At 54.4% G+C, this 27,341-nt stretch overlaps 1 protein-coding gene across 3 annotated transcripts; it reads right to left on the bottom strand.

Moving 5' to 3' along the window:
* Nucleotides 1–7,010: 7,010 nt before the first annotated feature.
* On the bottom strand, nucleotides 7,011–26,440 carry ZNF775 (zinc finger protein 775). Of its 3 annotated transcripts, none has more exons than XM_061198148.1 (3): nucleotides 26,365–26,440; nucleotides 16,698–16,777; nucleotides 7,011–9,239 (listed from the first exon to the last, which is right to left on the bottom strand). In XM_061198148.1, exons 2-3 carry the CDS (start codon nucleotides 16,729–16,731, stop codon nucleotides 7,702–7,704), a joined length of 1,572 nt encoding a protein of 523 aa, XP_061054131.1. In that variant the 5' UTR covers nucleotides 16,732–16,777; nucleotides 26,365–26,440; the 3' UTR covers nucleotides 7,011–7,701. The 3 variants fall into 3 exon arrangements, with proteins under 3 accessions (XP_061054131.1, XP_061054132.1, XP_061054133.1); XM_061198149.1 differs by lacking the exon at nucleotides 26,365–26,440 and adding an exon at nucleotides 25,926–25,951; XM_061198150.1 differs by lacking the exon at nucleotides 26,365–26,440 and adding an exon at nucleotides 23,792–23,827.
* Between the last annotated feature and the right edge of the window lie 901 nt (nucleotides 26,441–27,341).

The raw sequence follows: 27,341 nt of genomic DNA, 5'->3' as shown, positions 1-27,341 counted from the left end.
TGTAGGCCTCCCACTCTGCTGCAGCAACCCACCCCATTCCGCTGTAAGCCCCGGCTCCCTTAGGGAATTCATGCAACCCACGCCCTCCCGCTCCCGCAGCGCCAGCGGGAAACCACGCAACCCTGGATAAATACATAATTAAGTCGCGGCGCTCGCCACTCCCGGAAAGGGTCTGCGCGGCTCCCGGCAAATACGGTAGCGCGCCTGCAGTGACCCGCCCCCAGGGGCCGGCACTGGCCTCGGTAAATACGGTAATCTCCCGCCGAGGCCCCAGCCCTGGCCTGGCCCGGGACTCACGTGGCGCCGCCTCCCCAGCCCTCCGTCTCCTCCGCAGCGCCGCAGTCGCCGACGTCGCCGCAGCCGCACAGCAGCCCCGTGAGGCTGGGAGGTCTAACTCGCCAACAACCTGGCTGGCGGAACAAGGAGGGCTGCGAGCCCAGCGCCCGCCGGGACAGGAGAGGGAACCAGGCGGGGGCCGATCCGGGGGCAGAACGCCCCAAGGGCCGGGTCGCCCCAACTCCCCCCGGGCCCCCTGCCCCAGCCATTCCCGGTTCAGGATTCCCCGAGGCCCCAGTTCAGCAGTTAGAGCCTCATCTTCACCTCCCTCATCCTACGGCAGGGCTAGCCTGGTCAGGCCCGCAAACTGACCCCAGCGCCTAGGAAACTGGGTCTGGGGGCGCTGGAGGGACAGAGCCTTTCCTTGCAAGAGAGAGAAGGGGGTGAACGCAGGAACGCCCCTGGCAGAGCCTTTCTGAGCAGGGGTTTCATGGGTGGGAGACAGAGCCCACCCTACCATATGGCTCGGGTTATGGTATTAGGATGAATGGGGGAATAGAGGAGACACTTATACCCCTACGGTCCAGTCCTTTTCAGAAGTGAGCCCATCATAGTCAAGACAAAGATATCCTGTGAAAGAGCCATTTATAACACCCAGGGGAACCAGCTGGCGAGGACAGGGCGGGGTTGAATTCGTTTCCAAATGTCATTTAATAATACCCCTTACTTATATATTACTTCTCTTATTACAATGTCCTTTGTCATATATTATCTCGCGGGAGCCTTCCAATAATCACGTGCCGTCTAAGGTATACAGGTATTATTATCCCATTTCATAGATGGGAAAGTAAAATAAAATTGAAACACAGAGCAGCTCCCCTACCCTCCCTACTCCCCTGCAACCCACAGCTCTAAGTGGCAGAGCTCAGTGGAAAGGTAGGCCCAGCTCACTCTCCCTGGCATCACTCTGGTATCTCGACCTGCAAACAGAAACGGTGTGCGGACCGGGATGAGAGGTAATCATCTCATCCAGAGTGAGAAAATGCCTCCAAATTTACATTTTATAGACAAAGAAACTGAAGCTGGAGAAGGAAAATGATTTTTTAAATTAAAAGTGCTAGAGGAACATCAGCTAGCCTTTTCTTCCCCGGCCCTCTGTAGCTGCCAGGTGGATGAAGCAGCTGGGATTCCAGAAGGTCCAGGCAGGGCTCCTTACAGCAGACAGTGGATATGGCTGTTAGGGTGGCATTATCCCTGATGAGGGGCTCTAGCAGACACAGGCCTCCCAGCCTCAGGAGGTCCCTCCTGCAACTCTGCAGGCGCCCAGTGTGCCTTTCAGAGCCTGGGAAATGAATTCCAGGTGGGCTCCAACCCTGGGAGTAAAACCAATCCCTTTCTCCCGACACCAGACCTGAAGGTCAGGCCTACCAGCTTTCACAGCGCGCCCCGTGGACCAGTGCATCCCAGCAGGTCCACCCTGGGTCACTCTCAGCCTCTCAAGGACCCACCCCCACCCCTACCCTCATCCATGCTGCTCCTGTAGCCCCTCACCGAGGTATGTGGAGCTTCATGAGTGAGACATCCCAAGGAGATTGGTATTTCAAATAGAGGCAACAGGGAGGGAATTCTGGGAAGTCCAAAGAAATGAATCCACCAGGATAGATGTTTTACCCCAGGGCGCTCTCCTGGCATTGACGAAAGGACCCCCCAACCACTAATGATAACCCATACCCACACTCCGCCCTGGGGCCTGTGGAGAGCCATGCCTCCCAGCTCTCCAGCTCCTGTTGCAAAAGTTGTCGCCTGCCAGAGGGACCAGCTTTCATCCCTCCCGCAGGCTGCAGGAGAAATGGGGACACTTAGTAAATGACCAGATTTTTTCAAAGGCGAAATCGATAATATACCTGAGGATGTCACCTACATTTTTAGCAGCATTTTCTAGGTAACCTGTGCCAACATAGAAAGGAACACAGCTGGGGGACAGGGGGAGGGGGAAGCAGACGACACCACCTATAACTCATCTCTCTCAGTGGGAATGCCAAGGGCTCTGGGAGGCCTCCATCCCCTGCTCTGCCTCTGTGTGTGTGACTTCTGCTGAGTCACTTCGTTTCTCTGGTTTCATACACATACACTCCCACACGCATCTCCCCTTCCGTTTTCACGTGCTGTAGTGAGCACGATAGAATGGAAGCGCGGAAACATTCTGCAAATGCAGCCATGCTTCTTCGCATGGGCAGGGCCAGAGGCTGGCATGGCGATCCCCGCCACTCCACAAGGCTCACGTGACAGCTGCACTCCGGCCCCTAACAAAGGCCTGGGCTTCTCACAGCCAACAACAGCTGGCCCGTGACCTCATTCTGGGAAGAGGCATGTGCAGCTCAGCCGAGTCCTGCCCAGGGCCCTGTATTCTCTCCCCCACCTCCAGGGTACACCGGCTGGACAAACGATCCCCAGGTACTCTTCTGGACCCGCGTGGTCCCTCGCAGAGATCAGCCTGGTCATCCTCTGGCTCCCCCGGCTCTGGGCTGCATCCCCAGGGCTTCTGCACTCAGCTAGGTGACCATGCTGCCCCCCACCAGCTCCTCCCGTCTCCCCAGATTAGACAGTGATCCCTAACATCCCTCCCTAAGGCACCTGTGCTGACTTCAAATAGGGATTTAGCTCACTTTTGTTTTCCCACCAGGTCCTGAGCTTCAAAGGGCAGGGACTGTGTTTTCAGCATCTCTGTATCCCAAGTGCCCAGCATATCATAGGCCCTCGGTCAATGTCTGCTGAATGAATGAATGCACGTCTGCAGATTCCACCTACGAGTGGTGGAGGGAAAAGGTGGCCCCTCGGCCAGCAGATGTGCCGATGTAATGTAAGGGATCAGGGGCCCCAGACATGGCTCTGAGGGCTGGGAGGCACTGCGAGACCTGAATGGTGATGTGGCGCTCTGGGCACGAGTTCACATCTGCTTCAAAGTTCTTTTTCCTTGAAGTTAAAACCCAAGATGTGACCTAGGACATCAGTTCAGCCTCTAAGCTTTCAGTGTGCTTGATACCAGTTAATTTCTATGGCGACTGAGCTCTGTTTGGGGAAAATCCTTTTCTTCTTCCATGGTACAACTTCCATTGCCACAAATGCCGTGCAAGTAGCCACACGGGGAGGTTATTTTTAAAATGACCATAGCTATCATTTATTGCCTGCTGTGTGCCAGGTACTACACTACATGCCTTACATAGGTCCCTTGCCCAAGGTCCCGCAGCTTACATGGTAAAGCCAGAATTTAGCCCCAGAACTGACTCTACCCACTATTCCCAACGTCGAAAGAAAGCTCTTTCTAGATCGGGGTGAGGGGCAGGGGTGAGAGAAAACATTTCTACTTCTTCTCAACAGGAGCATTATTCCCAGGGCTGTACTGTCCAATAGCCACGTGTGGCTTTTTAAATTTAAATTAATTAAAATCAAATAAAGTGGAAATTTCAGGTCCTCAGCCTCACCCGCCACAGTTAAGGGCTCGACAGCCACACGTGGCTGGTGGCCATGGTTTTGGGCAGCACAGATACAGAACATTTCATCATCACAGAAAGTTCTCCTGGACGGTGCTGCTCTAGGGTACCTCCCCCTCCAGATCTGAGTGACCCAGGAGACACCATTGTCTTTTTAATCCAGAGGTCAGCCCATGGGGACCCATTCATGTCCCTCCCTCCGCTAGGATCTAGTAAGAGCAGTGATATGTGAAAACATACTATCTTCGGCCACAACACTCCTCCTCTTGCCAAAGGTCAAGGATAGTTCTTTACCAAACCCAAATTACTTTAAAAAGAAAAAGCAAAGGCCTCAGCAGCAGCCCCTACTCCTGCCAGGCGCTCTCTACGAAGTCCCTGCTGGTCCCCCTCTCTCCCCTGGTCAGGGCACCTCTCCCTGCAGCTCCCTGAGGCTGGGCAGCCGGGAACCACACCCTCCCAAGCAGGATGCCGCCTGGCCAGCTGACTCGAAGCTCTCGTTCCTTGCCAAGGACGAGCATTTTCCCGGTACCTAAGTCATTTGTCTTAGCTGCCAGGCTGCTCCTAATAAAGGACACAAGGGTGACGAGGGCAGTTCCTGGAACTCCAGCCCCACCAAGCTTATCTGGTGTGTTGCAAGCTTGGCCCTGGGTCCCCACCGCAGACAGGCACTTACCTGGCTGTGGACAGGCTATAAATAAGTCTTTTAAGATCTTGGTTTATTTACTCATGGTTGTTTTCTGTTCCCCCATGCAAGCCTTTAATCTCAGCATGCTCTGGAACATTTTGAACTGTAAACCACGAGGATAGGTCTGACCTTCTTGTCTTTGATTTTTATGGCGTGTCTCTTCCTAAATTTTCTCTGACCTAGTTTATCTTTAAATGAAAGGGAACTAAAATTGAAGTTGACAATGCCACGCCTCCCTCGGAGAAGACTGCCATCGTGACAGCGGAAGAGGTTTAGGCTAACAGGAGACCTGGGACCTGCCATCCACTTGCAGCGTGACCCGCTGGACTAGTCCCACCGTCCCCCTCCCCCTCCCCTATATCACTGCCCTGCCCAGGTCATAACTCGCGGTGAGATGGTGAATAAGAACGCCTTGCTGACAGAGCTGGGGCTGGGAACGATTTGTTGAAGAGTTGACCATATAGATTGTTCCAAGCTGTGTATCAAAATGAGTTTTCACGAAGGCCCAGGAGCTCCTCAAGGGCGGGGTCTGTGACTGCTATGGACTGCATTGTGTCCCCGCAAATTCATATGTTGAAGCCCTACCCTCAATGTGGTGGCATGTGGAGATGGAGCCTTTGGGAGGCAATTAAGAATTAGGTTTAAATGAAGTCGTGAGAGTGAGGTTCGCCTGGTGAGATCAGTATCTAAGAAGAGGAAGAAAGACCAGGTCCTTTCTCTCTCTCTCTTTTACTTCTCCCCCACTCCTTCCCGCCCTCCCACCATGTGAAAACACCGAGAAAAGGTGGTCGTCTGCAAGCCAGGAACCGTGCCCTCACCAGGAAAAGAATCTGCCAGCACCTTGATCTTGGACTGCCAGCCTCCCGGACTGTGAGAAATGCATGTCTGTCATTAAAGCTCCCAGCCTGTGGTGGTGTTATACTGGCCCGAGCCGACTAAGACAATGGCTTATTCATCACAGCATCCCTGAGGTCTGACACAGTGCCTGGCACACTGGAGGCTTGTTTAGTAAATCATTGCTGTGCCACCCTGCCATCCCAACCTGGTCAATGGGACGTGCACCTCGGTAATTCTTCACTCTGATGGACTTGGCCTTGTCCCCATTGTGACCCAAAGCACCTATTTTTGAAGAGGTAGGTCACCTGGGGTCAGTGAACAGGCGTTCATTCTCATGACTTTGGTGGGAGAGGGGAGCTGCAATCAGACCTCATTAACCCCAAGTCTTACCAGTGCAGCTGTTTGATTGACCTGATCATTAAACACAGGCCATTTGGGAACGATAACACATTCTATTGTATGGAAACTCCTGCTCAGCTGACCTCTTCAGTATCTGCCTGCCCTGCCCCTCAGGAACCTGGTTCAACAGGGCTCTAATGCAGACATGGTACCTCTGGGATGCTTCCTGGAGGAGCAGGGCTTGCTCGAGTTGGCCTCAGAATTTGAGGAAGCAAATACCCCATCATTAAAGTGGGTTTTGATGAGATCCCAAGCATTTTGCTTCCCTGAGCAGGGCAGGCTGGGGGAGGAGCTGCAGGAGAGGGGCAGGGCATTGCAGGGAGACAGGGGAGCACCTAGGGCTGGGTCAGAGAGCGTGCTTAGGAAAACCCTTCTGATTTGGCCCCCGGCTGGTCCTCAGACCTGAACTCCCAGATGGGCACACCTCACCCATTCGTGAGGTTTCACACAGCATGGTTTGTGATCAAAGGCCTGGACCACGAGTCAGCGGCCGTGGCTGAACATTAACCACCACGAGAATTGTGTTACCCAGGTAAGCTGGATCACCTCCGTATGTCTTTTTGTGATGCTACAACACTTAGAGCTCCTGCCAGATGAAAGGGATTAAACAAAACCTGAGAAGAGGGGTGACCGGAAGCCAGGGTGACTGCACAGCTCCTGGAGAAGATAACACTTCTCTGAGTTCAAGGGAGAACCAGGCGGGCCCCTGGAGGCAGGAAGGCACAGTTTCTCCTCCTACAGAATCACTCTAGGGTTCCCCTTTTTCCTCCCACTTCCCAGCTATCCAACCCTGGTACCCCAATACCCACCCCCTCTGCAATCCCCTCCTCTCCTGTGGGAAGAACATGGTCCAAGGCTACAGCCGGGCTGGAGCCCTGGGCTCTTCTGCTAGCACTAGGGCCCCAGCCGACCCTGCTTTTGGAAGGGTATGAGGAGTGACTTCTGAGGGGCTAGAGGTCAAGGGGGGTATGTGGGAAGTGATCAAATTGTCTTGGAGAGGGAACAGGGGAAGAGAATACTGCCCTCCACCCCCAGCAAGAACTGGCCATGGGGACTGGCTACGCTCATGGCCAAAGCTCCGTGCCCTCGTCCTGGGGCAAATGGATCCCTCCAAGCACACAAGGACCCAGAGAACAGGAAGGGTGGCTTAGAAAGGAGACCACATGAGACAATCAATCCTTCATTTCTCTCTTCTGCAACACCGGCGTCGATAAGGATCCCGGGCAGTGCCCACCGAGTCAGAGCAGCACATTCACTGCTCTCCTGCTGCAGGTCCCTCCCCAAGGTACCAAACCCCAGCTGAGACCACCCCCGCCCCCAGAGTCCCAGCCCCTGACCGTCACACACACACACACACACACACACACACACACACAACCAGTCCTAGGGTCAAGCCGGCCACCACAGCACCCTGGGCAGCGGGGCACTCGGTGTTGAGGACCATCAAACCATTCCCTCCTTCCAAAAACATGTCTTGAGTAGCCATTAAGTGCTGGGCACTGGCCTCGCACGGGCATAGGCGTGCCCCTCCCCAGCCCCAGCTCCCATCTGGGTATCACTCAGTCTGTTGAGACTCCCCCACAGGGACGCCCCTGGGCTATCTGGCAGCTGACCGCGGCTGGCTGGCGCCACAGCTGACCAGTCCAGGCCTGCGCCATCTCACCCAGGGAGCCTCGCCCAGGGCCGTCGACAGCCCCCGCACTCAGTGCCCGAGGGCTGCGGTCCCACCTCCGAGGAAGGACACAGACGGGCCTCAACCATCACAGACACATCCAGGCTCCAGGATGAGGATGTCTGATCTTACCTCCTCCCTCAGCCCTTCCCGGGACTTTTCCCGGTCCCCGTTTTGGGATGCTTGTGGAATTCTGTTCTCAGGTCTGAGAGCCTTGAAGAAAGCACCTTTTGATAGGGTCTCACCCCCTGGGGTTCTAAAAGCCACCATTCCTGGTCATTCCCCACACGCACCACGCAAGCATCCCACCCCGCCCGTGGGTCTGCTTGGGTCCAGGCCCCCTAGAGCGCCGTGCCCTTGGCGCTGGGGGTGGGTGCCAGGGCGCCCCGGTGAACGCGCTGGTGCTTGAGCAGGTGCTGCTTCTGGCTGAAGCCGCGGCCGCAGGAGGCACACAGGTAGGGCCGCTCGCCCGTGTGGTTGCGCCGGTGGCGCGTCAGGTTCGGCTTCTGGCTGAAGCGGCGCCCGCACTCGGGGCACGGGTAGGGCCGCTCGCCCGTGTGGATGCGCTGGTGAATGGTGAGCGCCGACCACCACGAGAAGCTCTTGCCGCACTCGTTGCAGATGAACTGGCGCGGCTCGCCCGGCCCGCCCGCGCCCGCCCGCGCCCGGCCCCACGGCACGTCCCCGGGCCCCCGGGCCGGTGAGGGGCCGTGCGGCGGCGGCGGCGGCGGCGGCAACAGGCCGGGGGCGCCCTGGGCGGGCGGCGCGGCGGCCGCGGCGTGGGCCTGCTGGTGGGCCCGCAGCGCGGCGCGGCTGGGGCGCGGCGCGGCCGGGGCGCCGGGCAGGTGCGCGCGCTGGTGCTTGAGCAGGTGCTGCTTCTGGCGGAAGCTGCGGCCGCAGTGCGCGCAGGGGTGCGGCCGCTCGCCCGTGTGGTTGCGCAGGTGGCGCGTCAGGTTGGGCTTCTGGCTGAAGCGGCGCCCGCACTCGGGGCACGGGTAGGGCCGCTCGCCGGTGTGGATGCGCTGGTGGATGTTCAGCGACGACCACCACGAGAAGCTCTTGCCACACTCGTTGCAGATGAACTGGCGCGGCTCGGCGGGGGCGGCGGTCCGGGCCCCGGGCTGGCGCCACCAGCTCTGGCAGAGCCCCAGCCAGGCCCACTCGGGGCGCCCCCGCCGGGGCCCCGGCCGCGGGCGACAGCCCCGGTGGGCCGTGGCGTCCCGGAGCAGCGCCTGCAGCCCGGCGCGGGCGCCCTGGCGGTCCCGGGCGTGCGCGCGCTGGTGGATGCGGAGGCCCACCTGGTGGCGGAAGCAGCGCTCGCACTCGGGGCACGGGTGGCTGGCGGGCCGGGAGTGGGTCTTCTGGTGCTTGAGCAGGTGCTGCTTCTGGCTAAAGCGCCGAGCGCACTCGGGGCAGCAGAAGGGCCGCTCGCCCGTGTGGTGCCGCTGGTGGCGCGCCAGGTTGGGCTTCTGGCTGAAGCTCTTGCCGCACTTGCCGCACGGGTACGGCTTCTCGCCGGTGTGGGTGCGCTGGTGGATCTTCAAGGACGACCACCAGCTGAACCTCTTCCCGCAGTCCGGGCACACGAAGTGACCCTCGCCGGCAGAAAGAGCGGGGCTCAGGGGGCTGGGGGTCACCCCCGGAGCCCGGCCTGCCGGCCCGCCGTCCTGCTCAAGGGGAGGGGCCCACCTTGGACCCCCAGTCTCCTCCTGTCCCCCCCAGGCTCGAGGCTTCCCCACGGTCTGGCATGGCGGGCGGCTCCGACGCTGCTGGAAAATGTTCTCCTTATCCTTCTGGGAAAGCGCGGCCTGTGGCCCCAGCGTCTGCAGCAGCAGCCATTCTGGCTTCTCTTGCTTGATCTTCATGACCAGCACATCTCCTGCCGGAGGCGAAGGGAGAGAGACCGGGAGAGTCATTCGGTGCTCGGTGGGGTGGAGGGAAAGGGCGGGAGGGAGGGAAGAAGCGTCAGGAGGGCAGAGCTTGGCAGAAAATAGGGCGGGAGAAAAGGATGCAGAAGGAAGAAGAGAGGAGGGAGGGTGGAAAGGACAATAAAGGGGGGATTGGAGTGTGCAGGAAGGCAAAGAAAAAAGACAAGAAAGAAACGATAGGTGAGCGTTGCTGTGCCAACGACCCCGCTGCCCGCCTCCTCCACCCTGAGGCCCAGGGGATGCAGAGAAGGTAAAGAAGCCAATCCAGGGAAGTCTTCCGACCCAGGAAGCAAGGAGAAAGTGGCCAAGTTTCAAAACATCTCCTTCTCTTCCTAAGGGGATGGATGTGCAGGACACTTGCTGGACGAGTGCACGTCCAGTCCCCCCCCCCAGGGGTTGGGCAGCCAAGCCCCGCATCACTGCCAGGCCTCTCCGGGGCAGCAGCCGTGGTGCGTGAGCACCTTACCTTCTTGGCAGCCTCACCTTTCTTCAACAAAACCATGCACAAGAAAGTAGGCCAGAAAGGTGTCAGCGCCCGGAATAGGTGTTGCCTCGTCCTTGCACTAAACGAACCCCACACACCAGCAGCACGCTCTGCCGCTAACCCACCCCTTACACTGTGCTCAGGGCAGAAGGGTGCTTTGCTTCTGGGCTCATGGACATCAGCCATGACGGAAAAGGTTTGCTATAGACGCTGCATACAGACTGATTCCATTTATACGTAGGTCAAAAACTGCCAACTAATGGATGAGTTAGAAGGGTAATGGCCCCCTGATAGAGGGCACTGTGGTTGGAAGGGGGCCTGGGGCACTTCTGGGGCTCTGGCAATGTTCTCCTTCTGGATCTGGGTGCTGGTTACATGGGCGTGTTCACTTGGAGAATTTATACAGCCCGCGACCTGTGCACTTTTCTGTGTTATACTTCAAGAAAAAGTTTATGTTCAATAAAAAATAAATGAAACAGTTGTAAACAAAGAAGAGAAACTCTATAAACAACAGTTGCCAATCCACCTGCCAATGGAGGGGACACGGGTTCGATCCCTGGTCCAGGACGAGTCCACACGCCGCGGAGCAACTAAGCCCACGCACCACAACTGCTGAGCCTGTGCTCTAGAGCCTGCGAGCCACAACTACTGAAGCTGGAGCGCCTAGAGCCCGTGCTCCTCAACAAGAGAAGCCACCACAATGAGAAGCCAGCGCACAGCAACGAAGAGTAGCCCCCGCTCGCCGCAACTACAGAAAGCTGGCGCGCAGCAACAAGACCCAACGCAGCCGGGAGAAAAAAAAAAAACTGCTGCCAATATTAAAAAGACAACAAAGTAAACCCCAAGGAAGTAAGAGCAAGGAATTAATAAAGACAAAAGCAGAGATGATAGGATAAAGGGAACACAAAGATATAAAAAGGATTCTGATAAATCCCAAAATACCATGTATAGACATTATATCAATTTGAAAAATCTATGTAAAATGGATGATTTTGCAAGAAAAATAAATTAACAAAACGGACTCAAGAAAAGGTAGAAACCATGTCTATAGAAACAATTAGAAGAGACTGAAAAGAAAGCTAAAGTTCAACCTCGAAAATGGGTAACAGGCCCCTGAACCGTACAGAGAGGTTCTACTAAAACTTCACGGGAAGGACTATTCCCAGCTTACATAAACTGTGACCATGACTAGGGCAGGGGGAGGGGGGAAGCTTACATGTTAACATGACCCAGAATAAGACAAGGGTGGGGTAGGCAGGAAATTATAGGTTTATCGTTCTTTGAAAGTAGATGCAAAAAACAAACAAGCAAAAACACTGGCAAAGCAAGTTTGGCAGTGTTAAGAGAACAACCTATCATGGCTTTGCTGGATCTTCTCCAGGAAAGCGAAGATGACTCAACACAGTTCATGACATCAACCTTTTAAACATTAAAAACCTTATACAATCTCAATAGATGTGAAAAAGTCCCATGATAAAATTCAACATCATTTCTGGAGGGAGAGAAGGAAAAGGGAAAAGGAGGGAGGAGGAAGAGAAGGAGGGGGAAAGAAAAAAGGAAGGAAGGAAGCTCTTAGCAAACTAGGAACATAAGGAAATTTTCTTAGGTTGACAAAGGAGCTGTATTAGAAACTGCAGCAAATGTTATAACCAAAGGCAAAAGATTAGAAGCCTATTCAAGTTAGGAACAAGGTGAAAAAAGAAAGGTATATATAAATATTGGAAAGGAGGAGAGAACTGTCATTTGCTGATAATTATTAACCTAGAATGTGCATGAGAAGCCACTGAAGAAGTTTTAGAAATAAAAGTTTCAACAAAACTGCCAGATAAAAAACATTAAAATTCATAACTTTTTAAAATGGCAATAAAGTAACTGTAGGTATACCTAATATACAAGCAAAACATAAAGAAAACTATTAAACTTTACTGAAGGGATAAAATGTAAATAAAAGAACAGGTACCTCATATTCCTAGATAAGAAGCTCTCCATTCCGAAATGTTTCAATTCAGTGTAATCCTAATTAAGTAAATTATAACATTTACTATTTGTGTAAATCACCCAGAAATTCTAGAAATGAGCAAGGAAGAATTTGGCTTATGCAACATTAAAAGCTAAAATACTATCACCACACACCCATTAGAATGGCTAAAATCCAAAACACCGACAACACCAAACGCTGACAGGGCTGTGCAGCAACAGGAACCCTCATTCATTGCTGGTGGGAATGCAAAATGTTAAGGCCACTTTGGAAGACAGTTTGTCTGTTTCTTACAAAACTAAAGATACTCTTACCATACGATCCAACAAATCACTCTCCTACGTATTCACCCAAAGGAGTTGAAAACTTATGTCCACACAAAAACCTGCACACAGATGTTTATAGCAGCTTTATTGATAACAGTCAAAACGTGGAAGCATCCAAGAGATGTCCTTCATTGGGTGCATGGATAAACAGTGGTACACCATACAATGGAGTATTATTCAGTGATAAGAAGAAATGAGATCTCAAGTCATGAAACGACATGGAGGAAACTTAAATGCATATGACTAAGTGAAAGAAGCCAATCTGAAAAGGCTACACACTGTATGATTCCAACTATATGACATTCTGGAAAAGGCAAAACTGTGGAGACAGTAAAAAGATCAGTGGTTGCCAGGGGTTGAAGGGTCAGGGGGAAAGGGATGAATAGGCAGAGCACAGAGGATTTTTAGGGCAGTGAAACTCCTCTGCATGATACTGTAATGGTAGGTACAGGACATTAAGCATCTGTCCACAGAATATACAACACAAAGAGTGAACCCTAATGCAAACTATGGACTTTATTTAATACAAGTGTGTTAATAAAGGTTCATCTATTGTAAAAAATGCACCATTCTAATGCAAAATGTTAATAACAGGAGAAACTAGAGAGAAGGGTATAGGGCACTCTTTGTCCTTTCTGCACATTTTCTCTGTAAACCTAATACTGCTCTAAAAAATAAAGTCCATTTAATAAAAGTCTTGACTGATGCAGTTGTATTGACGTGGCTGTCCCATAGTGAGCCAGGTGAGGTGAGGCTGTGAGTGAGAGTCCCTCCCACCAAAAAAAAAAAAAAAAGCTAAAAACAATCATTAAAAGTGTACAATACACATAACTGACAGATACATCAAAAGAACAGAAAAGTTTGATATGCGATACAAGGTAGCATTCCAAGTCAACACTGAAAGGCTGGCCTATTCATCAATTTAGGACCAACTAACTCTCCATTTGGGAAAAATATTCAAGTTAGACTTGTAGTTCATACTGTTTTTAAAAATCAGTTCCAGATGCATTTAAGTGCTGGTTTATAAGAAGCAAATACAGTATTAGAAGAATTAGGAGAATTTGTTTAGAATCTAGTGGTAATTGATAATCTTCTTAAACAGGATGCAAAACATAAAAACTAAATTTAAAACCCCTGTATGACAAAGGATACTGCATATGAGCGAACTAGAAATGATCGTGCGGGGCAGCCTTTTCCAACAGAGCTTTCCACAGAGTGAAAACATTTTACATCCGAGCTGTCTGATACATGTGGCCTCTAGCCACAGGCGGTTACAGAGCACTTGGAATGTGGCTAGTACCACCGAGGAACTGAACTTACTTTTTAAAATTTAAATTAATTTAAATTTAAATTTAAATAACCATATGTGGCTATTAGCCACCTACTGGACAGCACACGTCTAGGAGAACATATGTGCAGATATATAACAGACCAAGGATTAATATCCAGAGTATATAAAGGACTCCTATAGACAGGATGAAAAGCGGTGCACCCTCGCTAGTAATCAGCAAAGTGCAAAATAACAGTGTAGCATCTTTTCACCCATCACAGCAGCAAATATTGAAGAGGTTGATAATATCCCGACTTCACAATACACATGGAAATTACATAGGAGGATAAGTACAACATGGATATGCTGGGGGCCTAAACGAATTCAGACTCTCTGAGGACGACTTGACAGTGCTTATTAAAATTATAAATGTGTACAATCTTCCACCTCTTCCACCCAGCAATTTCACTCCAGGTGTTTATCCTAAGAAATACATATGAGTCCAAAGAGGAACGTCTAAGTATATTCACTGAAGTGCTATCTGTAATTAGGAAAAAGGGGGGAAACAACCTGATTACCCATCAATAATAGTCTAATAAAATTTTCACTCCCTTCATAATGTGGAATACTATGCAGCAATTGAAAAGAGCTGAGAACGTGAAAAGATTTCGAAAACATTTTAAAAGAGAAAAAAAAAATTGAAAATCAGTATCAGTCGTCTGATCCAACTTATGGAAAATAAAACCATCCCTCTCTGTGTACGTACACATGCCCGATCCAGGACGGTTCACACCAAACCCAAGATGGTGGCCACCCTGCAGGTGATATGGACCATAGCAGGATTAGATGGAGAAGTCAAAGGGGACTCACACTTTCTATGTGTTATTTGAATATTCTCATAAAAATTCAAATATTATAATTTTTAAGTCTTTAAAATATCTTAGGAAATAAAGAGAAAACCTCCCCTCTAATCCGGTGGCCTTTAGTTTTGAGGCCAAAGAGCTCTGCTCCACTCCACAGCCTCACTGGCCACATGGGGGCAAAGAAACCGATGTGGTGCCCATGGGGGCGGAGATGGGAGGGTGGGAGTGTCACAGAAAGCACCTGCAAGGGGCCAGCTGTCCACCTGGCGAAACGATGCTGTGAGGCCTCCCCAGATGCTTGGTTGTGAGAGGTCATTTTATCAGGAGTAATAATTTGAAAATGAAAGTGGTGATTTAAATTGTGTACTGGCAGGAATCGAAAACCCATGTGTAATGAGTTTCATTGATTCTAAGAATGTTTCCTTAGATGCACTGAATTGTTGGCCAGCGGAAGTATTTAACAGGGTTAGCTGTCCAAATTGGTGGTCATGTAGTGAATCCAAAATATACTCCAGTCAGCGGGGCACCACTGTCCCCAAGTGACAGGGCACCCATTAATGCCCCAGAGCCCCACAAAAGCCACTGCCTTTCCCCGATTAAACCTAGCCTTGATATCCAGCACGGTGGCTGGGTTGTATGAGGAGGCCCTGAAGCCCAGGGGTGGCGCGTGTAGACCTGTGACGTGTGTTGCTGGGACTTCAGTCGTCACAGGCACCTTCCCGTAAGGATCAGGCACTGATACAGAGGAAAACAGGCTTCTGCCTGCCTGTTCCAAAGGTACTGTTCCTCAGTCAGCATAAAAAGCATCAGTTTTTATCTAAATGGTTCAGATAAAATAAAAAGCTGCTAAATGGAGAGCTATTGCTTAATGGGTAGTTTCTGACATTATGGGAAAATTCGAGAAATGGATAGTGGTGATGGCTGTACCACAACGTGACTGTGCTTCATGCCACTGAATTGTACCCTTAAAAATGGTTAAAATGGTAAATTTCATGTTATGTATATTTCACCACAATTTAAAAAAACACATAAAATAAATATAAAGTAAAAGGTACCTGAAAGAGGTAAGCTCCCAATTATCTGAAAGCTCTGGCCTTCCAGAAGAGTCATTCCTTCAGCCTGGCCAGCAGGCGTGGCAGCCTGTGGAGGCTGAGCTCACGGGGGCCCCCAGGCCCCAGTGGCTCCAGGGTCCAGGCCAGTGTTTTTCTACCTCTTCCCGAAGCTGAAGCTGCCGTACGGGGCAGAGAAGGCCCTGGTGGAGCCCATCTCTCACGTCTGAATTAGGATCTCCCTTATGAGTTTACGTGGGCAAAAGGGTCCTTCAGCTGATAGGTTTGGAACTGTCTGCCCTAGGTTTTCCTGTAATTACTGTAATGTCAGCCTCACACACACACACACACACACACACACACACACACACACACCTCGAGTGCTCTCAGCGTTCAAAGCGGCAGCCCAGGGCAGGGGTTGGGGGGGACTGGGAAGTGGGGTGGCCGAACTCACTGCCGTCTGTGTCAGGACCCAGCCCCAGAACAGTGTGGCATCCAGATATCATACTGCCTCCTTTGAGCTGGTGTTTTGTTTCTTTTTTATCCAATTGCCTGATTTTTGTCTCATCTTAGGCCCACTGCAGTGATTGTCCTGGGAGGGCGGGGGCTCTGGGGTCTACGGGGCAACTCCCCTGGAAGGGGTGGGAGGTAAAGAAACCTGGTCACTGTGCTGAGCGAGGGGCAGAGTTCCCGGGCCTGGGCCAGTCCCCTCTCCCGGGGCCAGAGCCACCGTGCAGCCCAGCTACACCCAGAACAGCGCCTGCCACAGAGGCTGAGAGCGGGTCTCAGACCAGGGGCTGCTCCATCCCAGAAGCGGGAAGCGGGCAGCTGGGGAGGGGTCTCCACAGGGCACTTCCCACTCTCAGCGGCGCCTGCTCCCTGCCCGGGAGACACCAGGACTAACTGCTGTGTTTCCTCACCACCGGCTCCAAGTGCATCAGCTGACACAGACCATGAACTGTGTGACCCCGGGAAGCTTAATGGACCGAACTGGAGACACTCTCCTGACCAACCAACAGCAGGGCTTGTTGCGGCCACGTGTCCTACCCAGAGCGCTGGCTTTCGGTGTGTGATCAGCGCCAACACCAAGCACTCCCTGATCTAGCGCTTGACAGACACCTGATCTTCCCCCAGCAGATTTCTGCACGGTGTGTGTGTGTGTGGGTGTGTGTGTGTGTGGGTGTGTGTGTGTGTAGGTGTGTGTGTGTATGTGTGTGTGTGTGTGTGTGTCCCTGCCTGGCAAGCACAGGCTGGGCTTTGTCAGTTCTTAGCCCTGCCCCCGTCTGTGTTTGCTCCATCCTTGGACGTGACCTCAGTGTCCTGGTCCCACCGTGTGGTTCTACAGGCCACCAGCAACTCCTGCTCAGCTACAGAGGGACGGGGACAACGGGGCTGGGGAGGGGGCCGTGGTGGGCTCCCACCTGCCCCTCTTCTCTTACCTGTGCTGCTGTCGCCAGCCAGGCCACTCTCCATCCCCGGAGGCCCCTCGGCATCAGCACGGCGGCTCCTGCCCGGCCGTCTGCGGGTGAGATGGGAGCAAAGGAAAGAGAGTTGGCCTGTGGGACAAGGACGAATGCCACTCACAGGAGGCAGTCCCTCTTTTTCAAAAGCTTTTCTATGACCTCTGTCGAAATGAGCAGGATTTTTTTTAAAAGCACATATACCTGCTAGGCAGGTAAAATGTGTATAATTCCCATTTTATGAAGAATAAACTGAGGCCAGAGAGGGCCGCTGACATGCCCCAAGTCACAGAGGTGGCCACACGGCAGAGCTGGGCAAGGTCCCTGGGCTTGTAACTCCCAGACCAGAGCCTCATGCCCATACTCTCATCACCTGCGGGGTGGGGTGTGAAGGATGCCACAAGAGAGAACCAGGAAACTCAAATAAGTTGAGAGACACCCCCTACCCTGCAACGTGGTCACGAGGACACCCTGGAGGGAAGAACCGTCCCTCCAAAATCGCCAGCCCCCCGTCTCTCAAAGCCCCCGTCCATGTTCCAGCGCAAACCCTTCTGGGGCCTCACAGCCACCGCCCACCCCCGGGCAAGAACACACGTGGCCAACCTGGGTCCTAGGGACCTGATCCCTCATCCACCAATCTGGGGCTCATCTTTTTATGCTCTTCACTCTTTTGAACATCTCCCGACTGGCTCATTTGGTGCCTGGAACGTGATTGGATGGGTCCTGCTGATCTGACCCCTTGGCGCGGCCCCTGCCCCTTCCAGGCCCCAGCCTAAATGTCACCTCCTCCGAGTGGCCTTCCCTGGCAACCCTGTGTAAAGTCACAACCCTAACCCCAGCTCCCATTCCTCCCTGACACTTTTCGCCACCGGACAGGATATTTACTTTTCTGCTTATTCCCCGACAGGAATGGAGGACAGGACTTCCCGGGCTCACTGCCGAGTGCCAGGGTCCGGGACAGAGCCCACACGTGGAGGGCACCAAACAGCCATGTGTGGCACCAACATGCTGCTGGTTACGTGCGCTCAGAGATGTGGCAGCTGCACGTGGTGCTGTGGGCGGCCCCCCCTGAGGACGGGGATCTCGTTTCCTACGCCCTCTCGTACCCCGACCCCCTGCACTCCCAACAGGCCCCAGCCTCTGCCCCACGAGACGGGAGGCTGGGCTCACGCTGCAGGACCAGGAACCTCTGCTTGGCCACCGCTCGGGCTCGGGGAACCCAGCCTCCCCTTGCTCCACACCTCGGGCCCCGGAGAGCCTCCCAGAAACCCCATTCTAAGGGTCTCCCCGCTTCCTTCTCCCAGGTCCCTTTCCAGAGGCTACTCCGGGGACAGGGACCCAGGCTGGAGATGTGGACCCTGCCCAGAGAGGTGGGGGGCAGGGGTGTCAGGGAGATACGAATCTGAGAAATAGAAAACTCACCCTCCCTGGTGCAGAAAGGGAAAGAGAACCCTCCCCTTTCTTTCAGAGTATTTTCTTTAGAAAACTTCTAATTGGAAGTTCTTTCTCTGCCCCTTTGAGGTGTATATAAATCTTTTTAAAGCTCACTAAGCCTCTTGCCGGCTTTACAACCCAGGACCGTCTTTCTCAAGGACCTGGGAGCCATCTCTCCGAAATGCAAACATCAAGGAAACAGCGGCCAGTGTCCCCTGCCCGTGGGAGGTGGGAGCCTAACTCTCCAGCAGCACCGGGCTCCAGGCTGCAAACCTCCTTCTGGCACCAAGATACAAGAAGTGGATGTTTCCTTTGCACAAAGGCAATTAGCTATCACGGGTGGCCACCCAATTCCAGGCGAATTTAGGGTGAACTCTGTGTGACAAATGGTGCCGTCAAGTCCTCTTACCCGAGGACTGGCTATGCTTTCCCTGGAGAACACGTGTGCAGTGGGGTTGCCCCTGCTGGACTGTGTAACAGGTGAGATTTCTGTCTATAGTCTCTTAGCAAATTGCCTGTGATGTGCACCACATTCCAGTCTAATGCTTATTCAGTTAAAAACTTGTTTTCTTTCTCTCCTACTTTTGCGGGGAGTTTTTCTGAGTTGGCAGGAGATTTGGTTTTTAATTCTATTTCCCCAAAAGGGGTCTGTTACGCACTCCTGCTGTGGGTTACTATAGACACTGAAACCTGCCTGTGGTGCAGAGAAAAGGGGGCCACAAATGAGGGCAGGAGAAGGCCCCCCTCGGGGCCCCTGATGGATGCCAGTGCTCCTGCCTTAGCACCACATTTTCCTTCCAGGTCACTCTGCATCCCAGGCCATGGGGTAGCCTCTCACCAACTGGAGATTTAATGTCTGCCTAAGGAGACTCAGAGGACCGGTGAACAGAGGCCACTTTGATATGGGGAATCTCAGACAGTGGGGTGGAGGCTCGGGCCACAATTCAGGGCGAGGACAGCGGGTGGGACTTGGGCTCATTCACAAAACGCCTACACAACACAACTGAGGCCCCTTAAGCCAAATCAGATCAGTCCTACTTGATCCATTCTGTCTTAAGAGGTATTACAAACTCAAAATCGCCTCAGGTGGCAGAAGCGTTTCAATTCTTGGTGACCAATTCACAGGGAGTCACTGAGCTGCACCAGAGCTCATGGTCCGAGAAAGAACAGAAGTGGCAATGGAAGGAAGGGACCCTCATGGGCCCGAGGGGAAGAAGGAAGAAAGGAGAGGGCAGGGGACAGGAGGAGAGGCACAGAGGACAGGAACAGGGGGCAGGGGCTATGTCTTGGGGGCGCATCTCCACCTGTGTGCTCAGGTGGGATGTGTCTGGAAAACAGGCCAACAGGTGTCCTCAGACAAACCCCTGAGACAAGCCGAACGGCAGAAGGTCCCTGCATGTGGCAGCGTCTTTCCAGGCCGGCCAGGCCCCCGCACACCCCACCCTGATGCACCGCACTGCACACCTCTTCTCGCCCCCCCAGACAGGTCACTCAGCTGACTGGAGAGAGAGATGCCCAGGGACACGGCGAGCAGGCCGCCCAGCAGAAGACCCCGGCCAGAAAACAGGAGGCAACGGGGACCGATCCCCATCCACCAATGCCCACACCGAGTCCCTAAGGGCCACCTGGTCTATCACCCAGCTCCCCGACCCCAAGTTCTGATGACCTTTCCCCTCCCTGCCCAGCAGGTCCCGTGGGGGGCAGGACACACGCAGGGGGTGGGTCTCAGGACAGGGCCCCAGTCACTTCCTCCTTCCCAGCCCCTGGCTCTGAGTCAGGCCGCAGTTGGGATGAGAGCCCCTTGACGGGGAGGCTTTGCGGGACAGCTGCCATGACAACTGCCACGTCACACAAAGCGGGACTGTGGCCTGGGGCAGGTGCTGAGGTCTGGGGGCAGGGAAGGTAACAAAGGGGCTTCGATCTTAGCAGAAATTTGGGGGGAAGGCAGAGAGCAGCTGGGGGTGGACAAAGGCCACGGGCCAGGAGAGGCGGTGCAGGGACACGTCTGGGTCACTCCACATCCTCCAGATCTCAGGGCCCTGGACCTTTTCCACCAGCCAAGTACATCTGTCTTCACAGACTCAGGCCCCACATGGGGAAGAAGGAGATGGCACCTCATGTGTCCTCTGTCACCAGTGGAGGGGGGACCGGCCACGTGCCCTCCACCAGTAGCTCAGGCTTTGAGGGGTGCATCTCCCAAACTCCAGCCGAAGGCCCAGCTCGCAGGCCCTGCTCAGCTAGGCGCCCCACCCAGGGCGACACCACCTGCCACCGTTCACCTAGGCGCACAGGAGGCAGTCTTCCCAAGGTACCCTCCCCATCAAGCTGACCGCCCTCACGCCAGTAGGTCAAGTCCCCCGGGGAGCAGCCCAGGCCAGCGTTTGGAAGGGCACGGCGAGGGCCCGCAGGCTCCAGCTAGCCCTCCCCCTGAGGGCGTGCTCTCGGAGTCCTCCGGGGGGGATGCAGACTCTGTCTGTCCTTCCCTCATTCACTGAGCGGGCGGGGGCTTCCCTGGTCACCTCGGTATTGACCTGGCTCTGGAAAGAAAAGGGGGTGACCAGCCAAGACTCGGTAGGGACAGGGAGACCGACTGTGAACCAGGCACTCAGCAAGCCCCGCCCACTTCATCCTAAGGAGCCACGGCTCAGAGACGTGAAGCAGTTTGCTCAAGGTCACACAGCTAGTAAGTGCTGGAGCCAGGACCGAACGAACTGGGGTGGGCCTGCCCCAGCCAGAGCTCCTGCTCCTGGACCATGCTGCCCCTAAGAGAAGGTGCAGAGTGTACAAACCTTAAGCCACCAGGGCCTCCTTTTCAGGAGTCTGGCCTCTAGACCCACACGTTGGTTATTTAAGTGTGTATAAATTAAGTTTAAAATTCAGTTTCTCATTCACACTGGCCACGCTTCAAGTGTTCAACAGTCACACGTGGCTAGAGCTACCATAACATCCAGCAGAAAAGATTTCCAGGTTCACGAAGTTCTGCTGGGCGACATTGCTCTAGATATAAAGCTCCAGGATGGTGGTGGCCCTGCCTGCCCGGGCCTGAGATGCAGAAGGTGCTCAGTTTATACTGGATGAATGAATAAATGAATGAACGAATGAAAGAAATGGGAGGACTGAAGACGGGGCCCCTGTGGCCCCAGTGCTTCATCACTAACAACAAATACCTCAGGACAGGTTAATGATGTCCCTGGCCTGGGAAATGGATTTCAGTTAATATCAGTGGATGTTTCATTTAAAATATACCATCATAGGTGGTTGCCAAGGGGGAGGGGGTTGGGGGAGGGATGGAGTGGGAGGTCAGGGTTAGCAGATGTAAACTTTCATATATAAATGGATAAACAACAAGGTCCTACTGTAGAGCACAGGGAAGTATATTCAATAACCTGTGATAAACCATAATGGAAAAGAATATTAAAAAAAAGAATGTATACATGTATAACTGAATCACTTTGTTGTACAGCAGAAATTAACACAACATTGTGAATCAACTATACTTCAATAAAAAATATTGATAAAATACAGTCATAGGCATACGAGAAGAAACTGATCTAAACACTAAACGCACACAAACACATCTAGAGACGATCATATCTAACATCCAAGGCGGCTAAGTACACAAACGTTCAAAGATGCAAAAATACAGAGATACTCATACACATGAGAATACCTGCAAAACTGCATATGCAAAGTACAGAGAGACTGAAATATTAAAAAATCCACCGATACAGCTACAGACCCAGAGACACAAGTGTGCCAACGTGAACCGCGCGACCACAAATCACTTTCACACTGGAGAAAACAGCCATGTGACCCCCTGCTGACACAAGTATCCTCACAAGCCATGACCATCCCTCCAGGTCCACTGCTCCAAGGAACGGAACTCAGGGGATGATGCAGCCACCGGGAGAGGAAGCGACAGCGGGTGATGGGAACAGTCACTGTTGGGGTACCGGTGGGGTAAGCTGAGGGGAGGGGGGCGGCGTGAGGCAGCAGCGCTGCAGCTGGAGGGGCACACAAAGCCCTAGAAAGAGGACAAGGCTCTGCCCGGCAGGCCAGTGCAGCCCGAGCCCCAAGGCCACGCTGCAGGGGTCTGGCCAGGAGGCTGCGGCAGGCCGTTCCCCTCTCCCCCGGGAACCTGAGCCCTGCAGGGCTGGCTCCTCGGCCGAGTCGGCCCCACTCGCATTGGCTGCCCCTCTCCTCAGACCCACGCACGCCTGGACCCGGAATCAGGGGCCCTGAGTTCCAGCCCACCTGCCCTTGGCAAATCACTTCACCTCTAGGCCTAGGTTCCCAATGGCGAAGGTGACTGAAAGCGCCTGCTCCGGGGGCTTGCTGTGAGCATCAGGTTGGGGGAAACACTAGACTTTCTAAACAGTCTTTTCTTTCTCATTCTCGTGGCCTAAGAACAGTCCACACCCGGAGGTTCTGAGCCCTCTCTCCGAACACCCCATGGCCAGCTCACTCCTCCTAAACCTTACCCTTCAAGCTGCTTCATTATCTCTGGAGGCCCCCGGCGCCCACACAGGAACCCCAAACTCTGCTCAGCAACGGGAGCTGGCCTCGCAGAGGGACCGGGCGTGGACAGCTTTCACGGTCAAGGCTCCCTGCAGAGCTGTGCTGACAGAGCATCTCCAGGTACCGCCTCTCCCGGGAGATGGAGACTGGCTGGGGAGGAGGGCCTCCTCCGGGCCAGGCTGTGGGGCGGGGGTAAGGAGAGCAGGGCCGGGGCTGGGCCCTGAGCGCCAGGCGGGGGGCTGGACTACAGAGCCGTGGACGCTTCTGCCGGCTCAGCGCTTCTGCCGGCTCAGCTCAGGCGAGCCCCACGGCCTCACACCCCGACTTTGCTGCGGGGAGGAGCTGGTGTAGCCTCTGTCTCCCAGGACTGATCGCACAGCCCCCAGGCCCTCTCCCAAAGCCAGTCCTACGCGGGCCACTCCTGCGCGAGGCCTGGTCCCTGGCCTTGTGCTCTGGCTGATCTCTGGATAATCAGCGCTCTCTCCAGGCATCGGTCCCCCATCCCTGCACCCACCAGACTTCACACCTTCCTCTCCTCCAGCGTTTCTGACCAAGGAGGACACGCAAACCATCCCCAACAAGTGGCTTTAAAATGGTATCGGAAAGGCAGGGCAACTGCTCTTCCCACCTTCTATGGCCCGGTGCCCGAGGACAGACAGGCAGGCCGAGGTCCTAGCCCAGACCAGGTGAGCGTCACCTCCACCCACCACCTAGAAGCCTGCCTCCACCCCACATCCCAGCATAAGGCATGCCCGGCATCCTTCTACAACTCCCAGAACAATCCCCGAGCCCCTCCAGGGCCCCCACCCCATCCTTCTCTCCCATCCACCTCCCTGCTCCTCCCTCGTTCCTCTCCGACTTCCCGGCTCTACTCACTACCAGATCAGGTGTCCCCATGCACCCTCACTGTTACCTCTTCCAAGCCCTCCCCCCACCGTCCTCCTCCTTCTCCCCATCCCCCACTTCCTACTCCAGCATCTTCAGACCTCAGCCTCCCAAACACTGTGGTCCTCAGTCCCAGGAGAGGGGACAGCAATGGGGAGCAAGAGGGCGGGGCAGGCCATCGTCCCACAGAAAGACCACACATAGCAGCAGGAGCCCAGGACAGGGAGGCCAGAGACCTTGGGACCGGCTTTGCTTCTGGTTAGTCACGTGACCCCGGGCCAGCCACTTTCCTTCCCTGGGCCTCATTTTCCCCATCTGCAAATGGAAATAATGCTTGGTCCTCTGTATAGAACTGTCACATTAAGCAGTGGGAGGGAAACGTTGAGAAAGGACTCTGGAAAATGTTCACAAGGTGCAAGATGAATTCTTTTGAGGTCACTGCATTGCCATCACCCCCTCCCCACTACCCAGTTGTCAGAACTGATAGGAAGAGCCCAGTTCAGTGACTTCAGTTTGCTTCCGCCAGCATTCCCTGGGAACAAGGTCCAGGGCCGGCCAGGGCAGCCAGGGCAGCCAGGGCAGCTGCCTTATCCCATCATGCCCGCCCACCTCCCAGAGGTCCCGGATTCAATCCCATGCCAGTCCCCAAGGCACCTCCTTCCAGGACCCCTGCCCCACCTGCCCTGCCCAACATGCACACCTTTGCTGGGACTGTCACTCGCCCACCTCCCCGCCCCCAGGCCTGTCCCCCAACCATGGCATCCCCATCCCCAGTCTTTGCTCACCTGTCTCCCTTTAGAGGATAGAATGTCACCCATATTCCTCTGCCCCAAATCCAAGACTCAGGAGCCTGCCAGGGCCTGGGGACCCCCATTACCTGATCGAAGGCAAGGGATGAAACCAACTGCTAACAACACTTTGGACAGTTGTCACATTTTGATTTATAAACACTTTTTCACCCTTGCTGCATTCAAAGGAGCTTGGCAAGGATAAGGAGTGTCTCCCCCTCTTTGGATGAGGAAAGCAAGGCCCAGAGGGGATATTCCCTGCCTCCGAGAAAGTTAGAACTCAGGTCTCCTGCCCACCTGGCCCACTCTCCCCTGCAGGCCACCCCCATCCTAGGAAACCTCAGATTCCTCAGCTTAACCCTCACCAGGGGAGCAGGTGCCTGGACCAGCTCTGCACTTGGCCCTGGGCATCCTTTGCCCCTCCAGGTGGGACTCAGCAGGCCTCTCAAAACTGCCACCACCTTTCACTACCGCAGAGCGCAGCCCTCACTATCCACAGGTCACTAAATCATACCAGTGCTGTTTTAATACCTGCAGCACCTGCCACTGCTGCTGCCTTAGTTCAGGCCTCAGCACTGCTCACCTGGAGACTGCACTGCTATCACAGCTCATCTTGCCCCTCCAATCCATCCACCACCCAGACTCAAAGCAATTTTCCTAAACTTACAATTTAAACATGTTACTACTTTGCTTAAAACACTTCAGTGGGTCCCCAGCACTTTCAGGTACTGCTAAAAATTTCTTGGCCAAGACCATTTAAAATCTGGCCTCTGCTCACCTCTCACTGTACCACCAACCTACCCCATTGTCCCCAGATGCAACTGCCTGACCTTGCTGTGTCTAGGGACACCTGTGATCAGTCTTGGAATACCCTTGCCCAACTCGTCTCTGCCCAGCCCAGATCCAGGATCACTTTCACCAGGAAGCCTTTGTGGATACACCAGGCTCAGTTAGGGGCCCTTCTCTGTTTAACCTGTGCACCCACCCAACCCAGTACCATCTACATAGTATAATAATAATTTGTCTCCACAAGAAGACTGTAAACATCTTAACACAGGGAGTGTTTCTCTCTCCCCAACACCCAGCACGCTGTAAACCATTAATAAAATTTTTAACAAAGGAACATTTAGATAAAAGAAATGTAAGTCCAAAACAGATTAGAAGCATAGAATCACGGAACCTTAGCGTTGAAAGGAGACTAATACCCTCTAATATTTTCATTTTACAGATGAACACCTGGACCCAAAATGCACACCTAATAGTGGAGCCTGGACATAGCCGGCCTCGCGTCGGGGCTTTGACCACACCCCACCCCAGGTCTGGTGGACCAAGACACACACCAGGCTCCATCCTCCCAAAGGGCTGCAGGGGGCGGCATCTCTATACCCTCCACCTTCACGAGGGAAGAAACCCCCAGCGCCTACCCCCTGCCCCACTGAGATCTTGGCTCCTATGCCTGTCTTCCTAGAATGGAGGTTTCGGGGAAACCCCTACACACACACCTCCAATTTCTGTGGTGCTTCCCTCTCATTGTTCTCGCCCCCAATCCTCAGGCCCACTCATTTAATCATTTATTAAGCACCTACTATGTGTCACTCTGCGGCGAGCACTGGGGTTCCCGCCCTGCAGGAACTCGATCTCTGGGACAGGCTGACACCGCTCCCGAATATCGGGACAGGCTCTGGCAGAGCGCGCCCGGAGGAGCCGGCGGGCAGTCCCCGCGCTCACCTCCGCGCCTCTCCCGCTCTCACGCCCCACTCCAGCTCTGACCCGGCCTGCAGCCCCTTCCCACACACGACCCGGGCCCCTTTCCCCGTGAGCTGTGCGGGGGTGGGGAAAGTTCGGGGCTGAGAGCGCGGGGGGCTCGAGGGACCCCGAGGCCGCCTGCAGCCCGAGTCTGGGTGGAGACAGCGCGGGAGGAGCGGGGCCGGACGCTGGCCCCGCGGCACGGTCCGTCCCTCCGCACGCCCCTCCCCGCCCGGATTCAGAGGGACTCGGAGGGAGGGGACGGGAATAAATACCTTTGACTTTGTGGCTAAGGTTAACGGGAACTGCCACCTCGGGGCGACTTGGGCACTGAGCTCCCCGGCCCCGCCAGTCCCGGGGCAGGCGGGGCGGGCACGCGCCCCTGATTGGTTGGCAGGCCTGGCCATCCCCGGGGCCGCCCAGCCATCTGATTGGCTGCACCTCTCAGATGACCAGCTCAGCCCTATCGGAGAAGCCTGTGGGGCGGCTCCTTTGTTCTCCGGAGCCAATGGCCTGGGTGGGCGGGCTGACCTCGCCTCCCTAGGGGCCAGCCGCGGCCCCGCCAGGCATTAAAGCGTTGGCGTGGGGCGCTGGGCCCGGTCTCCCAGGGGAGGAGGGGCGGGGGCAAGGCCGGATAGCTGGTGACCCGACGGCGCGACAGCACCCTCTCCTCTCCGCGGAGCTCTCCCTCCCCGTCCAGGCCGCGCAGACGCGCGCTCTGAAACCGATCCAGTCGCTCGGCAACTCTCCGTCCGACGCCTGCGACGCGCCCGCACCGCCCTTGGTGCCGGGATCCGGGGGAACAAGACGCACGATCCCCGCTCCGACGATCACACTCGAGTGTGCATGTGACATGGTTATGGCACTTGGCACTACGGCACACCAGGTGGTAGAGTGAGATGTGCGAGTCTCGTGCGACGGGAGAGAAATCGCCCTCCGCACTCACGCGGTCCTAGGCACGTCGTAGGCGCGTGATAAATGAACCTGGGGTCTCCAGGAGAGACTTAGACATCATTAAATCCAGCCCCTCCCTTTTTGTTGAGGAAAGAGCGACCAACGTTCCTAGGTCGAGTGTTACTGCTGATTTAGAGGCAGAGTCCAGATGGCCAAGGAGGGTTTTCTGTTCCCAGAGACCTTCAGGAAAGAGAATTTTCACATCTACTCACCCAGATCGGAAGGAAATGCTCCTTTATGTCAATAAAATTCCCCACACTGCTACCTCAAAGGGGGCCGGCCAGCCAGGGCAACTCCC

The sequence above is a fragment of the Eubalaena glacialis genome, chromosome 8, assembly GCF_028564815.1.
Source record: "Eubalaena glacialis isolate mEubGla1 chromosome 8, mEubGla1.1.hap2.+ XY, whole genome shotgun sequence".
Taxonomy (NCBI): Eukaryota; Metazoa; Chordata; class Mammalia; order Artiodactyla; family Balaenidae; genus Eubalaena; species Eubalaena glacialis.
This window is presented reverse-complemented; position numbering and strand designations above follow the sequence as displayed.

Bases quoted from the DNA above. Each gene is read 5' to 3' on its own strand.
- ZNF775 (XM_061198148.1), bottom strand. From the start codon at position 16,731: ATGGAGAGTGGCCTGGCTGGCGACAGCAGCACAG. The intron at 9,240-16,697 runs GTAAGAGAAGAG...CGCCTCCGGCAG, and splicing joins GGCTGGCGACAGCAGCACAG to GAGATGTGCTGGTCATGAAG.